Below are 21974 nucleotides of genomic sequence, written 5' to 3'. Positions count from 1 at the left end.
ATCTATCAGGCTTACTTTAAAGCCAGCCCATCCGCCTGCACATACCCCTGTTCTCTTTGCTGCCCTGATAAAGTGATTTGGAACCTCCTTTGTGTCAAAGCTTGAGTGCCAATCACCAACAGTGTTGTGAGGAAGAAGAGTAAATCACATGCTTCTTTATATCTCCCTAATACCGGAAAGTAACAAGTATTTCAATATACTCCCCAAGGCTGAACAGAGAGAAAAAGAGAATCAAAGGAAGGCCAGGTATGTACTGCTGCCGCTGGGTCCCCATTAAAATTAACTTCTTACTTTGCCTACTTGAAAAACACTGTCATATCTGTATCCATTTATGTAGTCATATACATATATTGTATAGTACAACTTTTGCAGAACAGTGGTAGATTTTAGGAAATGCAAGACTTGTAGAAATATAGCATTACTTTATAATACAGGATCTTCATCAATGCATAAATATAGCAATATTTCTCTCAAAGGTCTAGGAGCAAGACTGGACCAGTAAAACATGCAATATTTTATCTGCAGTGCTTTCTTAGTACTCAGCAAAATATAGGCAAACATTATAAAATACTTAATATGTGATTTCAGTAGATTAGAAATAAAAATTGATTGCTATGGGCAAGACTAACCTACAGAAATATTTTCTAGATTTAGCTGTAATGTTGTAACAGGAAATAGAAAAAATATTTTTCAAATAATACAAGGCTAATTCATCTGGTTTATAATAATGCAAAATATACAGATATATGATACATATTTGGAGACTTTTCAATATGCAGTATGGTTTAGGAACGAGGCCTGCCTTAAAAAGGTGGGAAAATATAAGTAGTTTTAATTTATTTCACAAGACAAAAATCAAAATAAATCATAAAAGAATTAATGTTTTTTCCGTTTGTTATGGTTCTAACAATATAGTTATTGAAAAAAAATCACATTTATAAAATGTTTAAATCTATTTTGGGACATAATATCACATTCATAGATTTGTTGTGAATGACATCATTTTATGATTCATGCTAGCATGGGATCACTTTCTGGCATAACTTCTATGCCTACCTGAGAATGAGAGAATAATTTAGAGAATCTATTCACTTCAGCTGCCTTGTATCATTCAATAGAGATAGAGCTCAAACTAATTAAGTAAACAGCAGGCCATGTTTATGTTTGATAACAGCCCCCAAATATTGTCTTCCATGTAAACAGAATGGTTACAGAGCATGTGCTGAATAGGTATATTGTATTATGGCATGTTTAGATGCAGATATGAAATAAAATGAAATACTGCAATGGGCACAAAATGATATGGTAAACTGATCAGCGTTTGTTGGATTTTTCCATCATTGTAGCTGCTCTGTAACTGATCTGAATACTGTAAACTGAACCTGGATGATTGATAAAGGTTACTGCACGTAACCAAGTAACAACTGTTTGTAAGTGTCAAATTCTATAGGCATCAAAAGACAGAAATTGGCATACCAAAACCATGAAAACTGGGAACCCATAACTGCAAGGTCTGTACATACTGCCACATGCCGCATGACAGGTGGTCAATACCGACAAGGCTCAAAGTAAAATTTTGCAATATAAAGCAAACTATTAACAATGGCTTCATATATTCACATTAACCATTCCATAGCAGCATGTCATTGATGTGTAGATGCCCAGAATTAATTTATCATTGTTGTAATTTCCCTTTCCTAAATCATTTTTACAATATTTTAGGACACATATGGCTTTAGTTGCTACACTTATTTAACTTTTTCTCTTTTTTTCACACATTGTTAAATATACATTTCAGGCCTGAAAATTGCCCAAACCCCCCATCCCCCCACAAACTGGTCCTGATTTATAAAAGGCTGGAAAAGATAGACTATCATGGGGGAACGTGGGGGATTCAGCAAGCCAGGAATGGATTTCTTAAAGATTACTTGCTATTACTTAGTAAACATTTTCCATCCCGGATCACCCAGGTTCTTCCATGATAGTCTATTTTTTCCAGTCTTCAAGAGCTTTAAAGCTGCACAATTTTTGTGCAAATTCTTTTCAAACCTTTATTGTTAGATTTTTACACAAAATTGTATTTAGGTGTATACAAATACAATAAAGTTTCAATTTTTTTAAATTTTGTAAACAGTAAAAGGTGTGTAAAAAATGGATGCCAAATATGTCAAGCATTAAAATTGCCCCTGAATAGACAACAAAACGCAATACTCAAAATTCTTTACAGGCAGCACTTTTAAAAAATGTTACCACTCATTTGGTTAGAGTTAAATAAACAGAGGCATTACAAACAGCTATATCACATCTGTCTAAAAGCTGGGAGCTAGCCCAGATAATGTAGATTGCTGTCTAAGCACCCCCTGTCAATCACTTACATAGAAAAGCAGCAATCTTACAGAAGGTGATGGGGTCCAGTGCTGTGCTAAATGAATCTTCAATGTAATTTGTGCATGTTTATTTAGCTTGTATATAATGCATAGTTGGTATTTGCACTGGGGAAATTATTCTAATTCACATAAGCAGTTTACCTTAAAAAGAATTTGTCTAAGTTTCTCTATATATCTATATATATATGGCTTCCTTGTCTTCTTTCTTGGGATGAAACTATTTACCTAATTTAAGTCTAGATTACCGGCAAAATATTTTTTTTCTAGGCATCGCTAGTGTTTGGCTATGTACACATAGGCAATCATTGTCCTTGGAAAGGATCTTTCACGATAATACCAACGACTAACAACTGCACGATGCATGAAGGAGCTTCTGCTCTCTGGAGAGGGGAGGGGAAAACGACGAAGCAGCACCCTGCTGCGCTCTCTCCCCTTCACTTGCATTACGATCTTTCGTCGGATTCTCGCCTGATATTGGCCCTGAGCAGATTATCGGACGAAAACAATTGCACGTGTGTACCTAGCCTTTGGCAAATATCATTAAAGGAATTGTGTATGTAGTTCAGGCACCTATATCAGATTAACATGAGGTAACTATGCTTTAGTGGTATTAGTTATTACTCAGTATCGGCATAGCTGATAGAGCTGAGGTTGGCTTTAAGGCTGCAATGATTTTGCTGTGGGATGGTCATTGTAGCTACACACTTTACACTTTAATTATTTGCCCTTTTAAATCTAAAATTTAAAAAGTAATTGGTTAAAATTCATAATACCTAGCGGAGGATATAGAACAAGGGGGATCATTCATATAAGCTTTGATGAGGTAGAGCTAACTGGCTAAAAATAAATTAATCAAAAAAAAAATTAGGCTGCGTAAGGCAGCTTTTATTTGAGGATACTCACATGGGTAGTTTGTTTTCTGACTGGTTCCTTTTATATCTGGCACAATTTATTATGGTATAGTGCTACACCACCAGTCTGACAAATTTGATAAGGTAGGGCAGTAAACTATGGATCATAAACATTTATGCTCTTCATTTCACCCCTTTCCAGTGCAGGAATAATCATACATGTTCAACAGGTTCATTCCTGTTTAATTTCCGATATTAAACATTCCTTATTAGGTACAATAGACATGTAATGAACAACTGTGGCCAGCTTGTGGACATTCAAATATTTACATATTTTTCACAAGCAGTAAGTACATTTGGAACCAAGCCCTTTGTGACCTCTTGCAGGCATTGTGGAGCAATTAATCATTAAAAGTTACGCTAGAAGCTTCTCAAATTTACCTTCACTTTTTCTCTGTATTTCTTCTCCCCTGTCCGCCTCAGCAATGAGTTGGCAGCCAGCTTTTTAATGTATAAAGTAGACATAGCAAAGTAGGAAAGGAGAGAGGAAATAGTGAGACCTGGCTAGAACAACTTCACTGCTTGCATTGTGAAAGTTGAGAATTATTTGCTTCACAGTGGGAAAAAGTACAGAGGTCAGTGATGGCTAATTTTCTCCTTGTTATGTAAATATTCTATGAAATTGGCTTCTATGAAAGCCAATAGCCTGGTCACTGTTCTACTTTAAAGTACCTGCATAAACATAGGAGAACATAATAGGCAAAATATTTCACCAAAATATTTTTGCACCCTTGCTAATAATAATTGCCAAAAATGTTGAATTTGTCCTAAAAGTTTTATAAAAGAAGCAGTATAAGTCACTTATTTTTAAACATTAGCTTGGTAAGCAGCTTTTTCATAAAAATGTTTGTTTTCATTGTAGCAATATTTTAGCTCCAACTACAGTACAGCTAATAATATAAATATGGCATCACATTTAATGTATCAAGACAATAACACTTTCAAAGAGCATCTATACTTTCAGCTAAACCTTCTTTTGAGACTTCTGTGGTTCCTTATAGCAAGTATATGGCTCATTCAAGCCAGGGAAGGAAGATTAGGGGGAGGCAAAAGTTTAGATAGAGGTACATTTGTACTTTAAACACTTTAGGTAAATGTGGAAAGAGTTTGTTTTTATCAAAACAGGAAAGGTCACAGTATATTGACACAAAAAACTTATGGTTCAGTTTTTATCATAAAAATGGAAAATCTCATTTAAAGTGATATTTCAGTGGCATTGCACATGACAAGATGATAACTTCAGACAAAGGTAATATTTGTTTTCTCCAATTAACTTCATTTGGCCTATTGTTTTGTATTATTTAGCACAACATTTCTATTCTCTGTTGATGTTTTTTTTTTTTACTGTAGAACACAATGTCAGAATTCTCAAAAAAAACCTAAAAGATTCCTTTTTACCAAAATTTCATATAATTCTGTGCTGTGTTTAGGTTTCCTGTCTCCTGCCGGCAGTTAAGAGTTCAAAGACAGTACAGAATCTGTTAATGTCTTTTGCATGGGACGCTCGCTGTCCCCATGTGGAATTCATGTTTTAAATCTGATTCCTTAGAAATACAAGTAAAGAGGTCCATCATTATTAGGCACAGTGTCTGTGAGTTACATTTGTTCTCATAGCTGCGTCTCATCCCTTGTCTCTGGGTTTGCCACCTGCTCTGTTTTGTAGCTGTTGCTGCTCTTCCGGCTGTGTGTGTCATTGGCAACGTGGGCTAGTGGGTCCGACCGTATAAGGTATCTGAAACAGAAAGCATATGAAAAAATTAGGAATGATGTATAGTGGATCTGTAAATATTTTATTTGTACATTATTTTATCTAAACTATTTATGTTTATAATATTTTTGTTTACTGAAGTACACAGGAATTTTTTCACCTTCTGGTAACAAGTTGGTTAGAGTACCCTCTAAGTCTAAATGTTTGAGGAGTCTCAGTCCTCTACTATCACTACAAAATCAAAAAAGTCAGTTTCAGCTCTTAATAATGCACCACTCTAAATTAGAGGATCCACCTGTTGCTTCTATGAATGCTGTATCCAGTCTTGAGTTTTTATAACCCTTAGGACAACGGAATTTAAGATTTATGTATGCAGTGTTCAACGTCCTTTATAACACAGTAAAACACTAGAAATAACTTTCATGTGTTCAAGGAACCCCTGTTATAATTACTATATCCACACATCACGATATATAAATGTGGTGGTTAATCAGAAGAATGCTTCTTAAATTGCTGGCCATTAGGAAAAATGTCACCCTTACAGATAGCTAAAAAGATCATTGGTGTAAACTAAGCTTATAGGCACAAATTTCTCATTGATCAAGGAACCCCTAGCAACTTCTGGAGGAACCTGAGATGAGAAACACTAAGTGCCCTTTTTACTTACCTAAAGCTGAAGTCACATAATTCTTCAGTCCTGCATTTATTTGCATCCACGTCACTGTCTGCATAATGCAAACATTTCCTATTGCCTTTTCAGCGGTTGGATCCTCTCACCATGGAAAGAGATGTAATGTGAACATAAGGAGATTGGTCAGGATATGCAGATAAGCATGGTGGATGAGAGGAAGTGAAGGAGACTGCACGCTCAAAGAAACTGAATGGTGGATTTGGGTGACTATATCTTGCTAATCAAAGTAAGGGACACTATAAAACATTTGGGATGTCCTAGTGTGGAGTGAGTAAAAGGGATGCACAGACTGTTTTATTGTCGCATTTACCTGTTTTAAGTACACAAAACCCTCACCCCCAAATGTCTTCCCATTATGAAGGTATGCCCCAACTTTCCAGAGTGGAGGGGAAATTTGTTAACTATTGCAGATACCTTGGTTTCCCACCTCCCTTTCCTCTGATGTGTACTTCCCAGGCATAAACATGTGGTAGGCCTACTTCCTTAGTCAGCAGTGCCTGGACCCAGGGACACCCACAGGTGTTCCGAGACTCCTTAATACATGAAAGAGGTGACAGAGGTGGACCAAGTGACTTTCAGGTTACATTACTACTGGAAAGGTTTGTCTCAATGTAAAGGGATCTTCCAATGAAAGCAGTGAATGTTCTAATTTCTTAGTGGTAATAGTATACCCTGATCTCTTTCTTCCTGTTACTTCCATTAGGAAAACTGTCTCACTGCCATCTTAGATGGTCCCTCCAGGTTTTAATTTCACAATTTTCAAGGTGGCTTAATCGACTCATCATTTACGCTTATGGTCCCAAAAATCAGGTTCCACAATTTCCTGTTAACGTACACACTACTAGACTTGAGTACTTATTGGGCTTTTTGCATCAAGCTTCTGCAAAACTGCAATCTGGTCTTCTGTTCAGGTGGACTTTTGACTCCTCACCTGATCTTGATCTTTTTTACATAAGTTCCATTAGGCAACTTTTTGAGCTGCAAACAGTACTTCCATTAATAGATGAGAATGATAATCCAGTGTCTGTAGATGGCATATAACCGAAAGGTAAAAAAAACTTCTGTGTTCCCTATTAGACCCGAATAAGAGATTTTACAGTGAATTAAAAAATATTATTATTTTTGGCAAAAAAACACCAAAATAATAGTCTAATATACAGCCTGCTCCATTCTACTTACACAATATCGTTGAGCTCCAACCGTGTGTCTGGTGGAGGGTTGATGAGGACATATGAGAGGGTATTCTGATGATCATTCATCTCATCTGTGACAAAAAAAATTTAGAGGAAACACTATTATTCAATCATGCCAGCCCTATATGGATTGGGTTGTACATCTGACCAAACAAATTACATAAAAATACAGATTCACCCTCTACAATGTGCTGGTTGCTTTAAGTAATATTCTATAATGTTAAAGTATCTGCCTTTTGCCAAACCTATTCTTGTCTACATGCCCTCTAAGGATGATCAGCTTATCTTAAGGAGAGATTATATAAACTGACATTGCGGAATTTATTTTAAAAATACTAATTACCTTGATGTAAAGCTGATCTTTTTGTTTCAATAGTATCAGTCAAACACATGAAATAAGCACACACCAGTATTTTCCCCATAAACATTTTAAGCTGGGTGGGAAAAAACTGTAGGCGGGTGCTGGCTCCGGTATTGTGATCCAAATTTTCAGTACCCAAAACAGCAGGGTGGTTACTGAAAAGTGCTGTGTGGTGCGCCGGGGTGAAGGAGCTGGGGAGATCACTGCACACAACTCAATCCACTTGCAAAGCAGTGTTAAATATCAAGTTCTCCAAAACCTCTGACCCATTTGTACAGGCAGCCGTATAAAGACTTTGACTCCCTCCTCACTGCATTTTATGTTGTAGCTAAGACACCAATACCATCACACTAAAATAGGGAGAAACTCTGTGTGAGTTTTGATTTAAACAGGACTTCTTTCCCTGTGGATGGGGAACATAGGTAAAGTAAAAAGGCTGTGGCTGGGGCCTGTTTCATAGTGAACATGTTGCTTTTCATATATTGCCAATGCACAAAAGTTCCCAAAAGTTCATTTTATGTAACCCATGGCTTGTGTACACTTAGAGCCCTACTGTATAACTGACAATCGATATCGCTCTTCTTTATATATCAAACTTTTGGTTCACACCAAAAGCAGCCTTTGACAGTTAAACCATCAAATATAGACCATATCACTATAATTAAGGTGAAAAAGCTTCCTTTTTTCTACTTTAATTACCAGAAAATAATTTACAAAAAATCTCTTTTCTCTATTGTCTATTGAGAGACTCCGGTATCTGAAATATTCAAGATGTCCATAAACTGTCAACTGAATGGTGGGCATAGGTACATTAACCACTGGTATAAGGAGTTGTCTGCATGACAAGTCACCATACAGACATGGTTACTGAAGCCAGAAACATAAGAAAGCTCCTGCCTTCTACTTAGACCAGAGTTTAGAGCACCAGTAACCCAGGGTCTCAAACTGTAAGCAAGATATAGCGTCAGGGAGTGAATATGGGGACAGTCCAATGGGTACAATGGGAAAAGTGGGGGGATATTTGAAACCCACTGAAACCACAAGATTGTAGGACAGATAAATCTAGCAGAAACTAGTTTAGAGAAAGAAAGACACCCTTCAGGTAAAAATGTTCCTAAAACAGTAACAAAAATAAACAGTTGTCAACAAAACCTCATTTGATCCTACATAATCAATGTGGGTACAAGGAACATGATTTTTGGAAAATATGAACCTTTTCCAACTGCATTTCAAAGAAGCACTACTACTCTGAAGTAACTAATTTTAACTGAGAAACGGTAAAAGTGGTTACCAACCTAGCCTAGGCCAAAGCTATCAAAGCAAGGACCAAAGATTCTTGGTCTAAAAGGTTCCAGAGAGGAGGATCCACAGGTAGAGGGTACCTAAAAACCTGCTCAAAACACAGCATGTGAAGATTGTAAATTCTGACCAACCCATCCCATGAAGATCACAGGAGATTTAAACTCCCTTCAGCAGCACAATAGCAGAATAGTTCTAAAATATAATAAGGGAATTCTAGAGCTCTGTTCAAACATCTCCCTATAAAGTTGGACTGATCAAACTGGAATGAGTGTCCACAATGTATAGGAGTAGGTCCACAGTTGACCTATCAAGTGTCCTGAGCTAAAGTACTCCTCACGGGGACCAGGTATATGACCAGAAAAGCTTGCTAAGACTACTTTATTTCCAGGAATGTCCAGGCATACCAAAACTAGGACAAACAAGGAAAAGCAAGAAGGACAGACACTAGAAATTCTGACCAACCCAACCCATGAAGATCACAGGAGATTTAAACTCCTTCCAGCAGCGCAATAGCAGAATAGTTCTAAAATATGATGAGGGGATTCTAGAGCTCTGTTCATACCAAAACTAGGACACACAGGGAACAGCAAGCAGGGCAGACACTGGAAATGCCACCCACAGGAAAAAAGACAAGGTCACAATAGTCAGGTTGTACAAACTGGATCACTGGTTGAAGATTCACTTGGCTGCTGAGCAGCATTGGGAAGGTGTTTTCCTGGTGAGAAAGACAGCATGGGGCATACAGGCCTACCCAGCCAATAACAAACGCTCAGTACCTCAGTGTTAAAACCTTCTGTGTCCAAACCGGATGGAATGGGTGCAAAATGACCTACTGGTGCTGTGACCTGACTGGCAAGGGCTTCATATGCAGAGCTCAGTACCCGAGGCTACTTCAAAGTTGTACCAATGTGCAACAAACTAATCCTGTGTGTAGTTTGTAGTTGATGGCTGTCAGGGAAAAAGTTATCACAGCAAGACTGCAAAGTTTGATTGAAAATACTAGGCTGGAGCAAAAATAGAAAATGTATAAGACTCTTTCCTACAGCCGAGCTAATGAAAGGACATTTAACCCTCTAAAACACTAGCTGGGCTGGCTCACAAATGTTTTGCTTTCTAGTGTCCTAACTTCCTAAAGGTGGCAGCATGGCCCCAAAGTATCAGATTCCTTTGACCCTCAACCGACAATGAAGAAAGTTCCGATACCTGTCTACAATTTCTTTTGGGTTAGGCACACTGTAGAGCCTTCACAGTGCAACCTGTAAACTTTGAAAGTTTACCAGAATGCCATTATAGTGCTTGTCCGGTGCTTATTAGTGGGGTATTGCATCATATTGCCAATAGTCTAATAAGAAAAAGTTTAGGTTCAGAAGAAGCAAGATGATAGCAGAAGGCATGTAGTATTATATGACCTGTCAACACTGGAAAAGGGTAAGCTTGCCATATTATGCTCCTGGGTTCCTTTCCAGTTTAATTTTTTTAAGACTTTATCCACACTACTCCCATGACTACAAGGTGTAGTAAATATGCATTACTGCAGCATGTGGAAGTGGACCATGAATGCCTTAGAGTGAATGGGATGTAATTTACACTACATTACACCTCAATGTGTGTCTAAAACACACCAGCAATGCAGTGCCACAACACATGACAACATTCACCATTGCAGATGTACTGTAAATGAGCCACTGTCTGTACTCCTTTTTATTTGTATTCCAGACAATAACATTCTAATTACAAACAAATTATAGTTAACTATTTTGTTTGCAGAGTTGTTTGGTATGTGTTATTTTTCTGAAAGTTACATTTCCATACAAACAGATGTATTTTAGTGTTGGGGGAGAATAACCCAATGATTAATTTATTTATTTATGGAACCTTCTTACTCACATGTTCATTTCTGGGTTGGAATGCTGCACACTACTTCAAGCGAGTACATACATCTCTCAGTATACAGGTTGGCAAAATGTGATCTAGGTCACTGCTCCTCACTTCGCTCTAATATCTGGAGAGATTCTCCTGTAGTGCTGCCTTCACCATCTCTCCAAATTTTCATAAAGGTTACATGCAATTTCTAGCCTCCCCTCCTGAAATGATAGCCTGGCTGTCATGTTATACCATTGGCTTCACATCTATTGCTTGTAATAGGTCATAGACAGTCCATCAACCAGCATCAAACATAGATTGATAATGACAGTTTATACGTTTCATATAGCTTAAACACATTATATACTGATATCACATGCAAACTTTCTTCAGTATAATTTTGCACTATATTATCTGTGTTGTAGGCAGATGTCCTTTTATAGTTACATCTCTAAAAACAAGTGGAATAATGAAATACAAGACAATGTTTATACAGTTCTCTTCCATGAGATTGTGCATATATTTAGATGGCAGAAACATACTTACAGATTTCTTCTGCATGCATTTGATTGCACATTCATGCAATAAAAAAATCTTTAGAAGGCAACTTTATTAAATTTTCAGTGACTTTCACATACTAATAAGCTTGATCTTCCTGGTTTCATGTCTGTTACATTTACAGATATTAGGATATACGGTCTATAGGCTATCTCTATATCAAGGAATATGGTTACCTTTGAAAGGAGCATGGAAGATTTAGAACCTCTATCAGGATTTTACTGCTGCCTGTGTTCATGTTAAGAAGAAACATGCTAACTATATGTCTGTTAGTCTTTGTCACTGATGGGAAATTCAAAATTCTATAGTTGTTATCACAGCTTGAGGTGAAAACTTCCAAAAGTGGAAAACAATTATCTAAGAGGGAAATTTTCTCTCACCTAAAATCTCAGCAAAAGGACACAGACAGCAGAGACAAAAAAAAATACCAATGATTTTAATAATTGCTTACTGAAGGAAAACTAAATACAGTTCTTGCGTAACCAGAAGCTGCACACACAATGAATTATGGCTGATAATTATTGACTAAAACTAGAGACATGTTGGGTAAAAGAGCGACACAAACTTTTTTTTTTCCATAAAGCAGCTCACATTCACATACATAGTATGTCTGAAATAAAGGTGTAAATAAACTACACATCCTTTATCTGGAGATTTTATATTATGGGTAATGTGCCCGCATACAATTGCAAAGAGAAGTCTTCAATAAGAGTTTAGTATTGGAGACCATGATAACCTATAGGAGGAAAGATCAATGACCCATCTGTAGATGTGCATATTGTTTTCACAAGCCATGTTCTGCGATGCAGGACACACAACAGAGGAATGAAGAATGAGGAAAGAAAGGGTTAATGATTATGAACTGTCTATCAGGCACTTACTGCAAGACTTCAAATACCACTTCAAGGCAACTGCCTATTTCCAAGCTACTGTACTAGGCATATTGGCTTTCTGAAACTCCAAAAAGGGAGGGCTTGGTTTAGCCAATTAGGTGTGACCTGGTATCATGTTTTAAGGCATATCAATTCATTTTTTGCTTTTTTGGTGAGTTACTTGGTAAATATGTGTATCTATAATAATATAGTAATATACAGTTAAAAAGTGTTATATAAGCAACAGCCTCTTATGACGGTATGTATGACGGTAAGACCTTACTGCAAACTTACAGAAAGTAGGAAGAGAACATGCAAAAGTCAATATGTCTGTTTTCTTTCAGGGTACATCTGACTCCTTATGTACCTTGTACTATTTATTGTACAACACTCAACCAACATTTTTAGGAACAAAAAATGCTTTTACATGCAGAGATTTTTTATTATACATTTTACAATACTACAATTAAGGACAATTAGAGACAATTACAAATACACAAAAGCGATCTCTGCACTGAACTTTTTTTGTTATTTTTTTAATGTCTCTTAGTCAGTGCAAGGCAATGTGAAAGCTGCAAAATGTTGCTTGTGTGATGATGTCTATGGAAACCCAAACACATCCCTAATATTGCAATAACATTCATGTATTTGCTGCTGCTCCTAATAACTGAAAAAACTATTTTATCATACATGCAGGCTTATTTAAAAAGTAGTAGCCTACATCAACCAATCGGAAGCCATGTTTGATCGGTTTACAAAACCTTTTTATAATGCATTTCAGGACATTGTTGTTGGTCTTCATTTAGGATTTTGTATTCCAAAAAAAATTTCTCAGTGTGCAGGGAGAGGCTGACATTTCTTGCCACGTTCTCAGAAAGGACCATATATGTCATGGTAATGTAACATGACTTACTGTAAAGTCTTTCAATACAAATTAGCAGCGATTAAAACAATGAAAGCCTTATATTTCCTGCAGAAACAACCTCTACTGATCAGTCATGTTCTCTTTTATATAGAACTGGTCACACTGATGCCGGGAGGGGTGGTGGTGCTGGGGACAGAGCATTAAATAGAGATAGTCCAGCACATACTGACCATGAACAATCAATGATACCCATCTGCATGGACTACATGATCAAGGCCTTGGCATTATATGGGTAAATGGCTGTAATTTAAAAGGTCTGAGCTTTATTCTTTGCGGAAAAGATAAGGTCTTCACTAATACAATTACACATTTTGTGTATTGGGGCATTACTGATACAACAGCCTAGTCCTCAAGATATGGAAGGGGCCTCACATGTCTACAAACAATGTAGTGGTTACTAATTGATTTTTTTTTCTTCATATGATTGTTTAACACATTGGTAGCACTGTATTTCCTGTTAACATCTAAACATTAAGAAGTAGTTAATACATTTGACATATTTTACATATGTTTAGCCTTGCAATAAGAGCACTGAAAAAAAGGCATCAGTTTAGAAAAATGGAGTGATATGAAATGACTACCAATACATGATGGGTGTCTGTTAGTACAAAATGACTTCAGATATTTGGGGTAAAGGCCTGTTGGTCATTGCAGCCAGTTCTGCTCCATGGAAGAAGCTTCCTATTTGATGAATTCATGCATGTGAGTCAAAGCCTGGTCAATCTCATTGCCAAAAAGAATCTTGCCAATTAGTGGGAGTTTCCACAATTGTATACAGGTTTAAGACACTTTTTCAAACACTTGATAAGTGTTACCAAAAAAACAGGTTTTTACCTTATGGTACTTTTAGGTAATCTTTGGAACTGGCAATATACCATGCTAGGGTGGGCACTTCCATGAAACCATGTTGGGGCCATTTTCTGTAATAGTGAGCGCATCAATGGAGGAAAATGCCAACACTTGAGCAATGTCTACCTTGTGTAGACCTCCCAAAATCTGTGATCAACCTCACCGCAGTAAAATATTTTTTTGGAACTTTTTCCTATGTGTTTTTTGCACTACCTTTGCACCATTTCTAATCTGTCCACAGTGCAAAGTGAATTCTAAACCTAAAATGTCACTTATCTTTAAAATCTTGTAACATTTAGATATGTATTGTTATCAATTAAAAATCTTAAAGAGGCATATAGTAGGCTTTTACATTCAGGGAAGTTTTTATTGCCATATGAGTTCCTACTTGGCTGATTTCCATTCATTTTATTTCTGAACAGGAATTAATGGACATTACCAGGGACATTGTTAAAAAACAAAAACACATCTTGGGTAAAGTGAAGTAAAGTTAAAACCTTTCAGTCTTCCTACTCCCCTATTTCTTCAGTCACCTTGGGAGTTGCAGCAGAAGCAGAGTGCTCCTATACAGGGAGCGTCAGGTTTGTGGTACTTTATTATCAGCTGACTCCCTGCTATAACATTTTCAAATACAATATGCAAACATTTATTTATAGCACTAATAGAAACACTAGGCCTGACTTTACCTAAAGTTTGGTGAAAGGAGAACATTCTTATAACTTTCTCCTTTGTTTAATCATTCAATGCTATTGACTCCAGACTAGCATAACATCAGATTGTTAATCATGCCGTCATGTTAAAGAAATTAGTTTCTTTTTTGCTCTATCTCTATCTATATTTGCAAATATATGACATAGCCAAGGTTGTGCCAGATCTAGTCAATCCTGCCCATACACACGCCCAGGATCACTATTAATTTATAAGTTTGTTCTGGAACATGCCAGATGTCATTATATATTTACAGCCCTCCAATGGTTGAGCAGGGCTTATGTTCCTGTTTATATTAATGATTACCTTATGCTTTACCAGTCTTGCTGAGATGGAAAAAATAAGTAATACAGGATGTAATATGTTGTAGCAGGTAGGTCAAATATTTCTAGGAGAAATGAAATAGGTTAGGAATACTGATGGGTAGGAGGGATATCTAACAACTGACATCATAGGCAGACATCCAGCATTCTGGTCAGTCAAGCCTTGTGTCTTCAGAAAAAGCTACATTTCCAAGGATAACCATTTTAGTCAAATCAATAAGAAATGCAAATGTGTAAAGAAATATTTGATTCTCGACAATTGCAAATTAAACAAACAAATAGTGCAATTTTAACCTCTCCTATCACATCTGCAGTTTGTGAAATTTTTAGTGTCTGATGAACTTGACAAACAGCATCCTGTTAACGGAACACCAAGCATTATCTGCAAGGCGTTAGTCTTTATGCACATGCAGAAACCATACATGCGTTACGTAGTCTGCGGTTGAGAATGCGCGAGGTGGGAGGGGTCAGTTGGCATGTTCACAATCACATTGAGCGCTGAGTCAAAGCTTGACTCCCAGGGAGGAGAATTACCTTGCAAATATCCAAGGTTTACCCGATTCATCACATCACTGGCAGTTAAATTTGCTACATCCTCTACAGAGAACATATACAAGAGAAAGGCACAGACATGAACAAAAGAGAGAAAGAGAAAGAAAGAGATATCAGCAAGAGACTTTATAGTGCAGAACACATCAGGTTGTAAAATTTTCCTGTCACCACGTAGGTAGCCATCTTTGTGGGGGTTTTCCTGGTTTAGGGAATGTTGTTATGCATACTAGAGGAGATTTATAATTTAGCTCCTCTATTTGGAATAGATGAGGATATGTAAGAACACATAGAGCATGCTAAGTAAAAACAGATCACAAGTAATAAATGTAAAAGTGGACTCCATATATCGAAGAGCAGCAACACATATTTTTGACAACAAGTTTTCACTTAGGACCCAATAGAAAGTAGTAGCCAAAGTAGAAAATGCCAGCAGCTGCAGTATCAGGATCTTTGTGTGGAAGCATTGGCTTCTCCACAGAGGTCTGAAATGTCCACTTCCGAGTCAGTTTTATAGCTGTTCATTCAGCAAAGCTAATGTTCCCTGGTGATAGAAAACCTCTCAGTCAATGATTGCACAGTTATAAGTCCAACTCACTTTCAAGGACTTAAAACACAGGATAGGGATCACTGCTTCCACACAAACAGTGGTCCAACTATGCAAAATGCTGTCAAGGAATAGGCTTTTCTACTCTGGGCTGCTTGTTTAAAAATGATCAATTTGTAGGAGCAATTTTATTTTGATGCACCTAGAATTTATTTAGTTGATTTATAGTAAAAGTTTGTAGGTCACAAGTTTGTAGGTCTTGAACATCAACATCAAGTGTCCTTACTTTGCTGCTGCCATCCCTTTCCGCACTTTTTTGTATAACAGTGTTGTTAAAGTCCTAAATCCTAAATAGAGCACTGGATTACACAGTATACATAAAAAAACTGCATTTGCACACATTTGAATGAAGAAGCTGTGAATAATTTTATGCAATTAATTTATAGGAGATGCTAAATGAATACTTAAAGGGTCAGCCCATCTAATAGTGATATTTAAAATATAGGTTGAGTCAGTTCAGTTCCTGGTTTGTTATATGTATAGGATGCCCCAACAATAAGATCTCCTTGTGATAAGGCCTGGCTCTTCTTCTGACTATTTTGGGTGTTTGGGTTCCTCCAGTTACATTCTTCATTTTATATGTAGCACTCACCCCTGCAGGAGCGTTTTTAAATTTTTCAACTGTCTATCTTTGGTCTAGGGGATTTTATTTTCAAACATTGTGATAGGAGAGAGGTTTAGGGGATGTAAGATAGTTTCAGTTCCCAATCTGGTCAGTATTGGTCATTAAAAGTAAATACATAGTAGTATACATGGGCAGCATGATAGCTCAGTGGTTAGCACTCTGGCCTTTGCAGCGCTAGGTCCCAGGTTCGAATCTCAGGCAGGACACTATCCGCATGGAGTTTGAAAGTTCTCCCTGCAGTTGCGTGGGTTTCCTCCGGGTACTCTGGTTTTCTCCCACATTCAAAAAAAACATGCAGTTAGGTTAATTGGCTTCACCCTAAGTTTCGGCACCAAGTTCCTGGAACCTGGAAGAAATTCCTTTCCCTGCAGTGACAGCCCTGGAAAAGGCACACACAGGATCCTGTAATAAAAATATCTTCCTGTATAGGGCATTACAGTTGAGTAAAGGTTGAAACGAACTCACACTGTAAAAAGGAGCTGCATGTTGATGGATACATAGAACCTCAAGGACACCTTGCACTCTGTGCCTCAGGGGTTTTGAAACAGTTGGGATTGCCTGTAAGTAGTGCTCCAAAGTTACAGCCAACATTCAACCTTCAGTTTCAGGCATCTTTTATAAAAAATACTACAAGAACATTCTTCATGTGAAGTGCTTTGAGTGGACTAGACAATGGGCAGTACTATTGTGGAACCATCCCTGCAGTTGAATGCTCCACAATGGAGTGCACCTAGAGATGCCAACACTGTCACCCAAGTAATCCCAAGCCTATTGCTGCCATGATAGAGGCTTGCAACTCCAGAGGGAACAAAAATTAGCTACTCACCCAGGAAAGCTGTTTGTTTTGCCTGGAACACCACTAAACAGGAGACCAAAAAATCAGTAGGTGAACTTCAGTGGAACGGTTTCTCTTAGGCTTGGAAAGGCATTACAGGACTTGGAGCCTGATTCTTTGTGTGAGGAGGTGAACAAGGGCAGAGGCACTGGGGACACAGTACATCTGGAAAAACAGTGTGAGGTTTGGGAGGATCGCAAACTCTCTGCAACTGCAACTCATTTGCCCGATTTCTCAAAGGAAGCTGATGCAGACGTTATCTCCTCAACTACTGAGGCAGTAAAACTTCCATAAACTAGAGAGGGTAATATTGGACTCAACATTTTAAATGAGTGTCCACCTCACACAGTGCTGCATCCAAGACCCAGAAAGCCTAGTCAGGGTTTGTAATTAGGTTTTTAGAGGGACTGTAGAGGACTGAAGGCTGTAGGGACATGAACATGTTCATCTTAGCTACATTTTGTAAACTACTGGGTAGCCCAGTAGTGAAAATTAGTGTCCTTATATTCCTGAGCATGTGATGTGTCAACTGAACTAATTTGATTTTTGCCTCAAGAAAACAGCAGAAGAGGGCTTTTTTTTTTTTTTTTTTTTAACAAACGAAGAGTTCTTCAGAAAGACTCATGTATTCAGTAACGAGCTGCAAGATTCCCAGATAGATAGGGTTATTTTCTAGTCTTTATCTAGCTCTTTAGTTATTTATTTTGACTGTTAATTTTTTATTATAAGTAATGCCCTTTTAATGTGAAGGTTTCTTTCAATTGTTTTTCAAGAACATTCCAGGTACTAGTTCTTTCTTTGATGTGTTGGTTGGTTGGTTACAGTCTGTTGCAGGGAAGGAGCCCAACTTTAGCTAGGTGGGAGCCAATCACTACCCTGGTGCTTTTGTACGTATAGGGAGAAGGTTTCCCACTTGCGGAGATGTGCCTAATGACAGAGGCTTGTTTGCATTCAACTTAGGACAGTCACTGCGTAAGGAAGACCCACTCCAAGAAAGAGATGTTTCTTTCATTACCTGATATGGATAATGAGTTTGACTGAATTATCAAGAGACAGATGCTAATTTTTGAACCTGATGGTCAGCTATACTGAAGTTAAACTGCAACTGTCAGACACTTTGCTACCCTAACCCTCTCTCTTACTGATTAGTAACTAATAAACTACTCCTAGTGCAAGTATGTGCGAGTCTGAGTGTTCATATTTGCACCAACAAAGGTATATCTGGGAAAATATCCAACTGTTCCTACAGGGGAGAGTTCAACAAATTTTTACTAGTAATGTTTCCCTGATATCTTCTCTGTCCTTCATATCATGCAGCGTCTTGGCAGTTCCTCATTTAGCATGGCATATTAGTCTAACCAGGAGTGTCTATACGTTGGCTGATGGGCAAGATTGGTTATCATTTGGACGGAAATTTAAAAATGGATAAACGTCTGGAAAATTAGATATATTTGGGGTTCCCCTGAAGACGGGGAGATAGAGACTTAGGTGTGTGGGCTGGCTGGCCCTGGGTTACCTAACACAGTTGGTTCGGGTTCTAATGATAAACCGCTGGGGGAGAACAAGAGAGGTCATCTGTGGTATAAGGCCCATCTGACACCAAGAAGAGACTACCAAAGAAGGGACCTTCTAGACCCTGACCCCCCCCCCCCCTAAAGTGACCTAACCTCAAAATGGTGCAACATATAATAAATAAACAACCCATCAGGGATTGTTAGAACTACTAAACAATGGCTACAGCAGGTTTGCAGACCTTGGAAGTCTGTGTTTTCAGGAACTGTGGTTAAAAGTGGTTTGAATCCTTTACATTTACTAAACACTAAAATATCAGTTGGATGTTGGAGGTGGACTGATCCTATAAGCATACCACACTTAACTTCCCTAATGGACTAACTTTCAAATGCCAAGGTAACAAGTAAACATTATAGGAGTACACATGATTAAGTAAGCGCTGGATGCACACTAAATTGTAGACAGTGGAAACAGCCATTTAAGATATTTTTAAGGACAGTAGAAAGAATGAGGAAACTACAGGCAGTTCTCTTCTATGGAGAGGATGTTATGGAAGGAGTGTAAGACCTCCATGTCCTTTCTATGAGGATATGATAGTGGTTGTTAGGAGACAGTTGTTTAGCAATCCAACAAATCACTTAACCACATCGGGGCAACAGGTCTAAGGCTAGACATTTAAAGGGTCATGGCGGATGTAAGCTCTGAGCCACAGGAAGTGGTGGACAAATGCATATTAAGTATGGCAATGGTTTCCCGGATCCCGGGATAAGTTACATACAAGGCACTGTATATGGAGTGCACATATGAGGCACAGCTAACTTGACATTTTCCAACACTGCAAGCCACTTCCCAATTTTAAAGTGGGTATGTTAAGGCTTTCATTCCACAGACAAATCTTTTTAGGTATGCAGACAGCGTTAAAGAAAATCCTAAAATTTATATCCCACCAGTGCTGACTTTTCTTTGCAGAATTGCAATTCTCCTTGCTATTATGATCTCCCAATGGCTGAAATACCCTAAACCTTTGATGAAGAAAAGGGACGCAGATCCTAACTTTGCTCAAGCTTCCTATCAGCCAATGCCCTAAAAAGTAATGAAGCCAGAGGGCCAGCAAACAGACAATGAAATTAGAAATTTAGGATTAGCCATGACATTTCTCACCTAAATGGGTAACTTTAAATACAGACAGTTAAAGTACATACATAGACAATTATATAATATAGGCACATATATACAAACAATTAATGAAAACAAAAATATATTTAAAACATACAAAGTCTCACAGGCACAATCTAATATTTTGGAAAAAAAAACCTGTCCTATTTATTCACACATAGTTGGCACCTGCTTTGTGATATCCAGAATGTTTGAAAGTCTTCATGAACATATATTGATAATTTTCCTTTCCCACTAAATAGCCATAGCTAGTAAAGACTCCACGTCTAGTGGACTGCCCACCAAATCAACCGTGGTAACTTAGTAAGATCCTCCTATCATAACTATTGGCACTGTTCATGCCTTGGAGTCTCACACCTTTTATGGCAAGCTGAATACAATAAAATATAGCATCAATCAAGGATAGTAAGAGCTGCACATAATATTGGAGACAGGTGTTCCTAAGAATTCAGCACAGAGGAAGGTTTAGGTGGGTTCGTTCTCTAACAATTAGCGAAAGATGAGTTTTTAAAAAGAAAGACATTTCAATGGGTCAAAGAAGCCTCTTTAAAATGTAAAAAAACTTATTCTACATGTGTACAAAGGACACACCAGAACAAGCCAAGAAATACAAACCATAAAACCTCTGCTACCTCCATTTAATGTTTTATTTGGTAATTACTGTTTGTTCTTTACTCTTGTCATTTAAGACTGACGTCCACAGAGGCAAAAAAAACTGAAGAAATGTGCAAGGACTTACCATACCCAGTCGTTGGGAGGCCTAGGTGCTTCATACGGTTTTTCACCAATTCAGACAACTCTTGTCGCTCAGATCTCCTGTACAAGTTTAGTCGCTGTTGGCTTATCCACTCTGCTGTCTTAGTTGCCTGTTTGTTCCCTTTTCTGCTCAGTCTACGTGCCCACTGCATGCTCTTTCTGCGCAGCAATGGGTGCTCTGATTGGTCACTGGACGTAGAGTTCCTGTGGCTGGGCTTACCAGTCCAATGCTCCTTTGTGTCTTTCGTGTCCTCACAGTCTTCCACATTGATTGAGATTTGAGACTGAAATTAGAAAGAGATGTGAGAAGATGAAAAATAAACACCAACGTAGCCAGAATATAGGTGATGAAAATCCAATACAATGAAAACCCATAGTTGCTCTCACTTGAAACCCATAGCTTTATTGTGAAATTATATGACTGCAGTAACAGTCTGTCACACCCACCTATTTTTTATCGACAGACATGAGAACCTCATTGGCTGCTCTCATTTTTGATTTATTATTACTGTACATTAAAGATTAGTATGCCCTTTGTTATCACATAACCACTACATCATATTTATTTGGCTTTCTTGCTCCTTCTCCCCCTCCTGCTCTGAATTCTGTAGGAGCTTGATACAATCAAATGTAGGTACTTAACAAAGCCCGCATTTAAAAAATATATTTGATATTGTCTGACATCTGTCTGGAGTTCAGCTTTAATGGAAACACATTAGGAAAGAATGTGCCATCACCGCTGCCTTTCAAAGCCAAAACTGTTAAATTTTAACTGTTCATTGAATATATTGGGTAAATATGCATCTCCATCAGCATTGCACTGCCAATTATGCCCACACTGGGGAAATTTGCTCTTACTTCCTGTTGAGATGATACCATTATAACCTATGTTGCAACTCTTGGATAAAATACCTTTAATTAGTGTACATGGAATTTGGCTTTGATTCAGTAAAATATTTGCCTCTCCAAGCCAGACGCTTCACATTTGTGAATTCCTAAACTCAATCCAGCAAAAAAAAAAAAAAAAAACCCCATGACTGAGCTTTTATTATTTCCACTTCATGTCCACATGAGAGAGAGTTTCCCATAATTTCCTGTCTTTTTGACACTCACATGGACAGGAAGGGAAATCTCTCAAACGGTACCATCGTCACTGTTCAACTGTTCAGCCGCTAATGCAGTAAAAAAGATAAATAAAAATAAAATAAATAAACATTTAGTGGGAGTTTCCATAAATCTATTTAAAGGGTTTTTTGAGATTTT

At 37.7% G+C, this 21974-nt stretch overlaps 1 protein-coding gene across 6 annotated transcripts in view; it reads right to left on the bottom strand.

Moving 5' to 3' along the window:
- Positions 1-812: 812 nt before the first annotated feature.
- KCNT1 (potassium sodium-activated channel subfamily T member 1) overlaps positions 813-21974 on the bottom strand; it is a 187491-nt gene continuing 166329 nt past the window's right edge. For 4 of the 6 annotated variants that reach the window (XM_072429352.1, XM_072429350.1, XM_072429351.1 and 1 more), the window contains 4 exons: positions 20695-20995; positions 15186-15248; positions 6877-6961; positions 813-5030 (listed from right to left, as the gene is read on the bottom strand). In XM_072429352.1, the coding sequence (XP_072285453.1) occupies positions 4907-5030; positions 6877-6961; positions 15186-15248; positions 20695-20995 (573 nt within the window). In that variant the 3' untranslated portion in view covers positions 813-4906. The remainder of the gene's footprint in view (positions 5031-6876; positions 6962-15185; positions 15249-20694; positions 20996-21974) is intronic. The other 2 variants (XM_072429355.1, XM_072429353.1) reach the window with 1 other exon arrangement.

Source organism: Pyxicephalus adspersus, chromosome Z (assembly GCF_032062135.1).
Source record: "Pyxicephalus adspersus chromosome Z, UCB_Pads_2.0, whole genome shotgun sequence".
NCBI classification, from domain to species: domain Eukaryota; kingdom Metazoa; phylum Chordata; class Amphibia; order Anura; family Pyxicephalidae; genus Pyxicephalus; species Pyxicephalus adspersus.
Note: the sequence above shows the minus strand (reverse complement) of the source record. Positions and strands in the feature narration are given on the sequence as shown.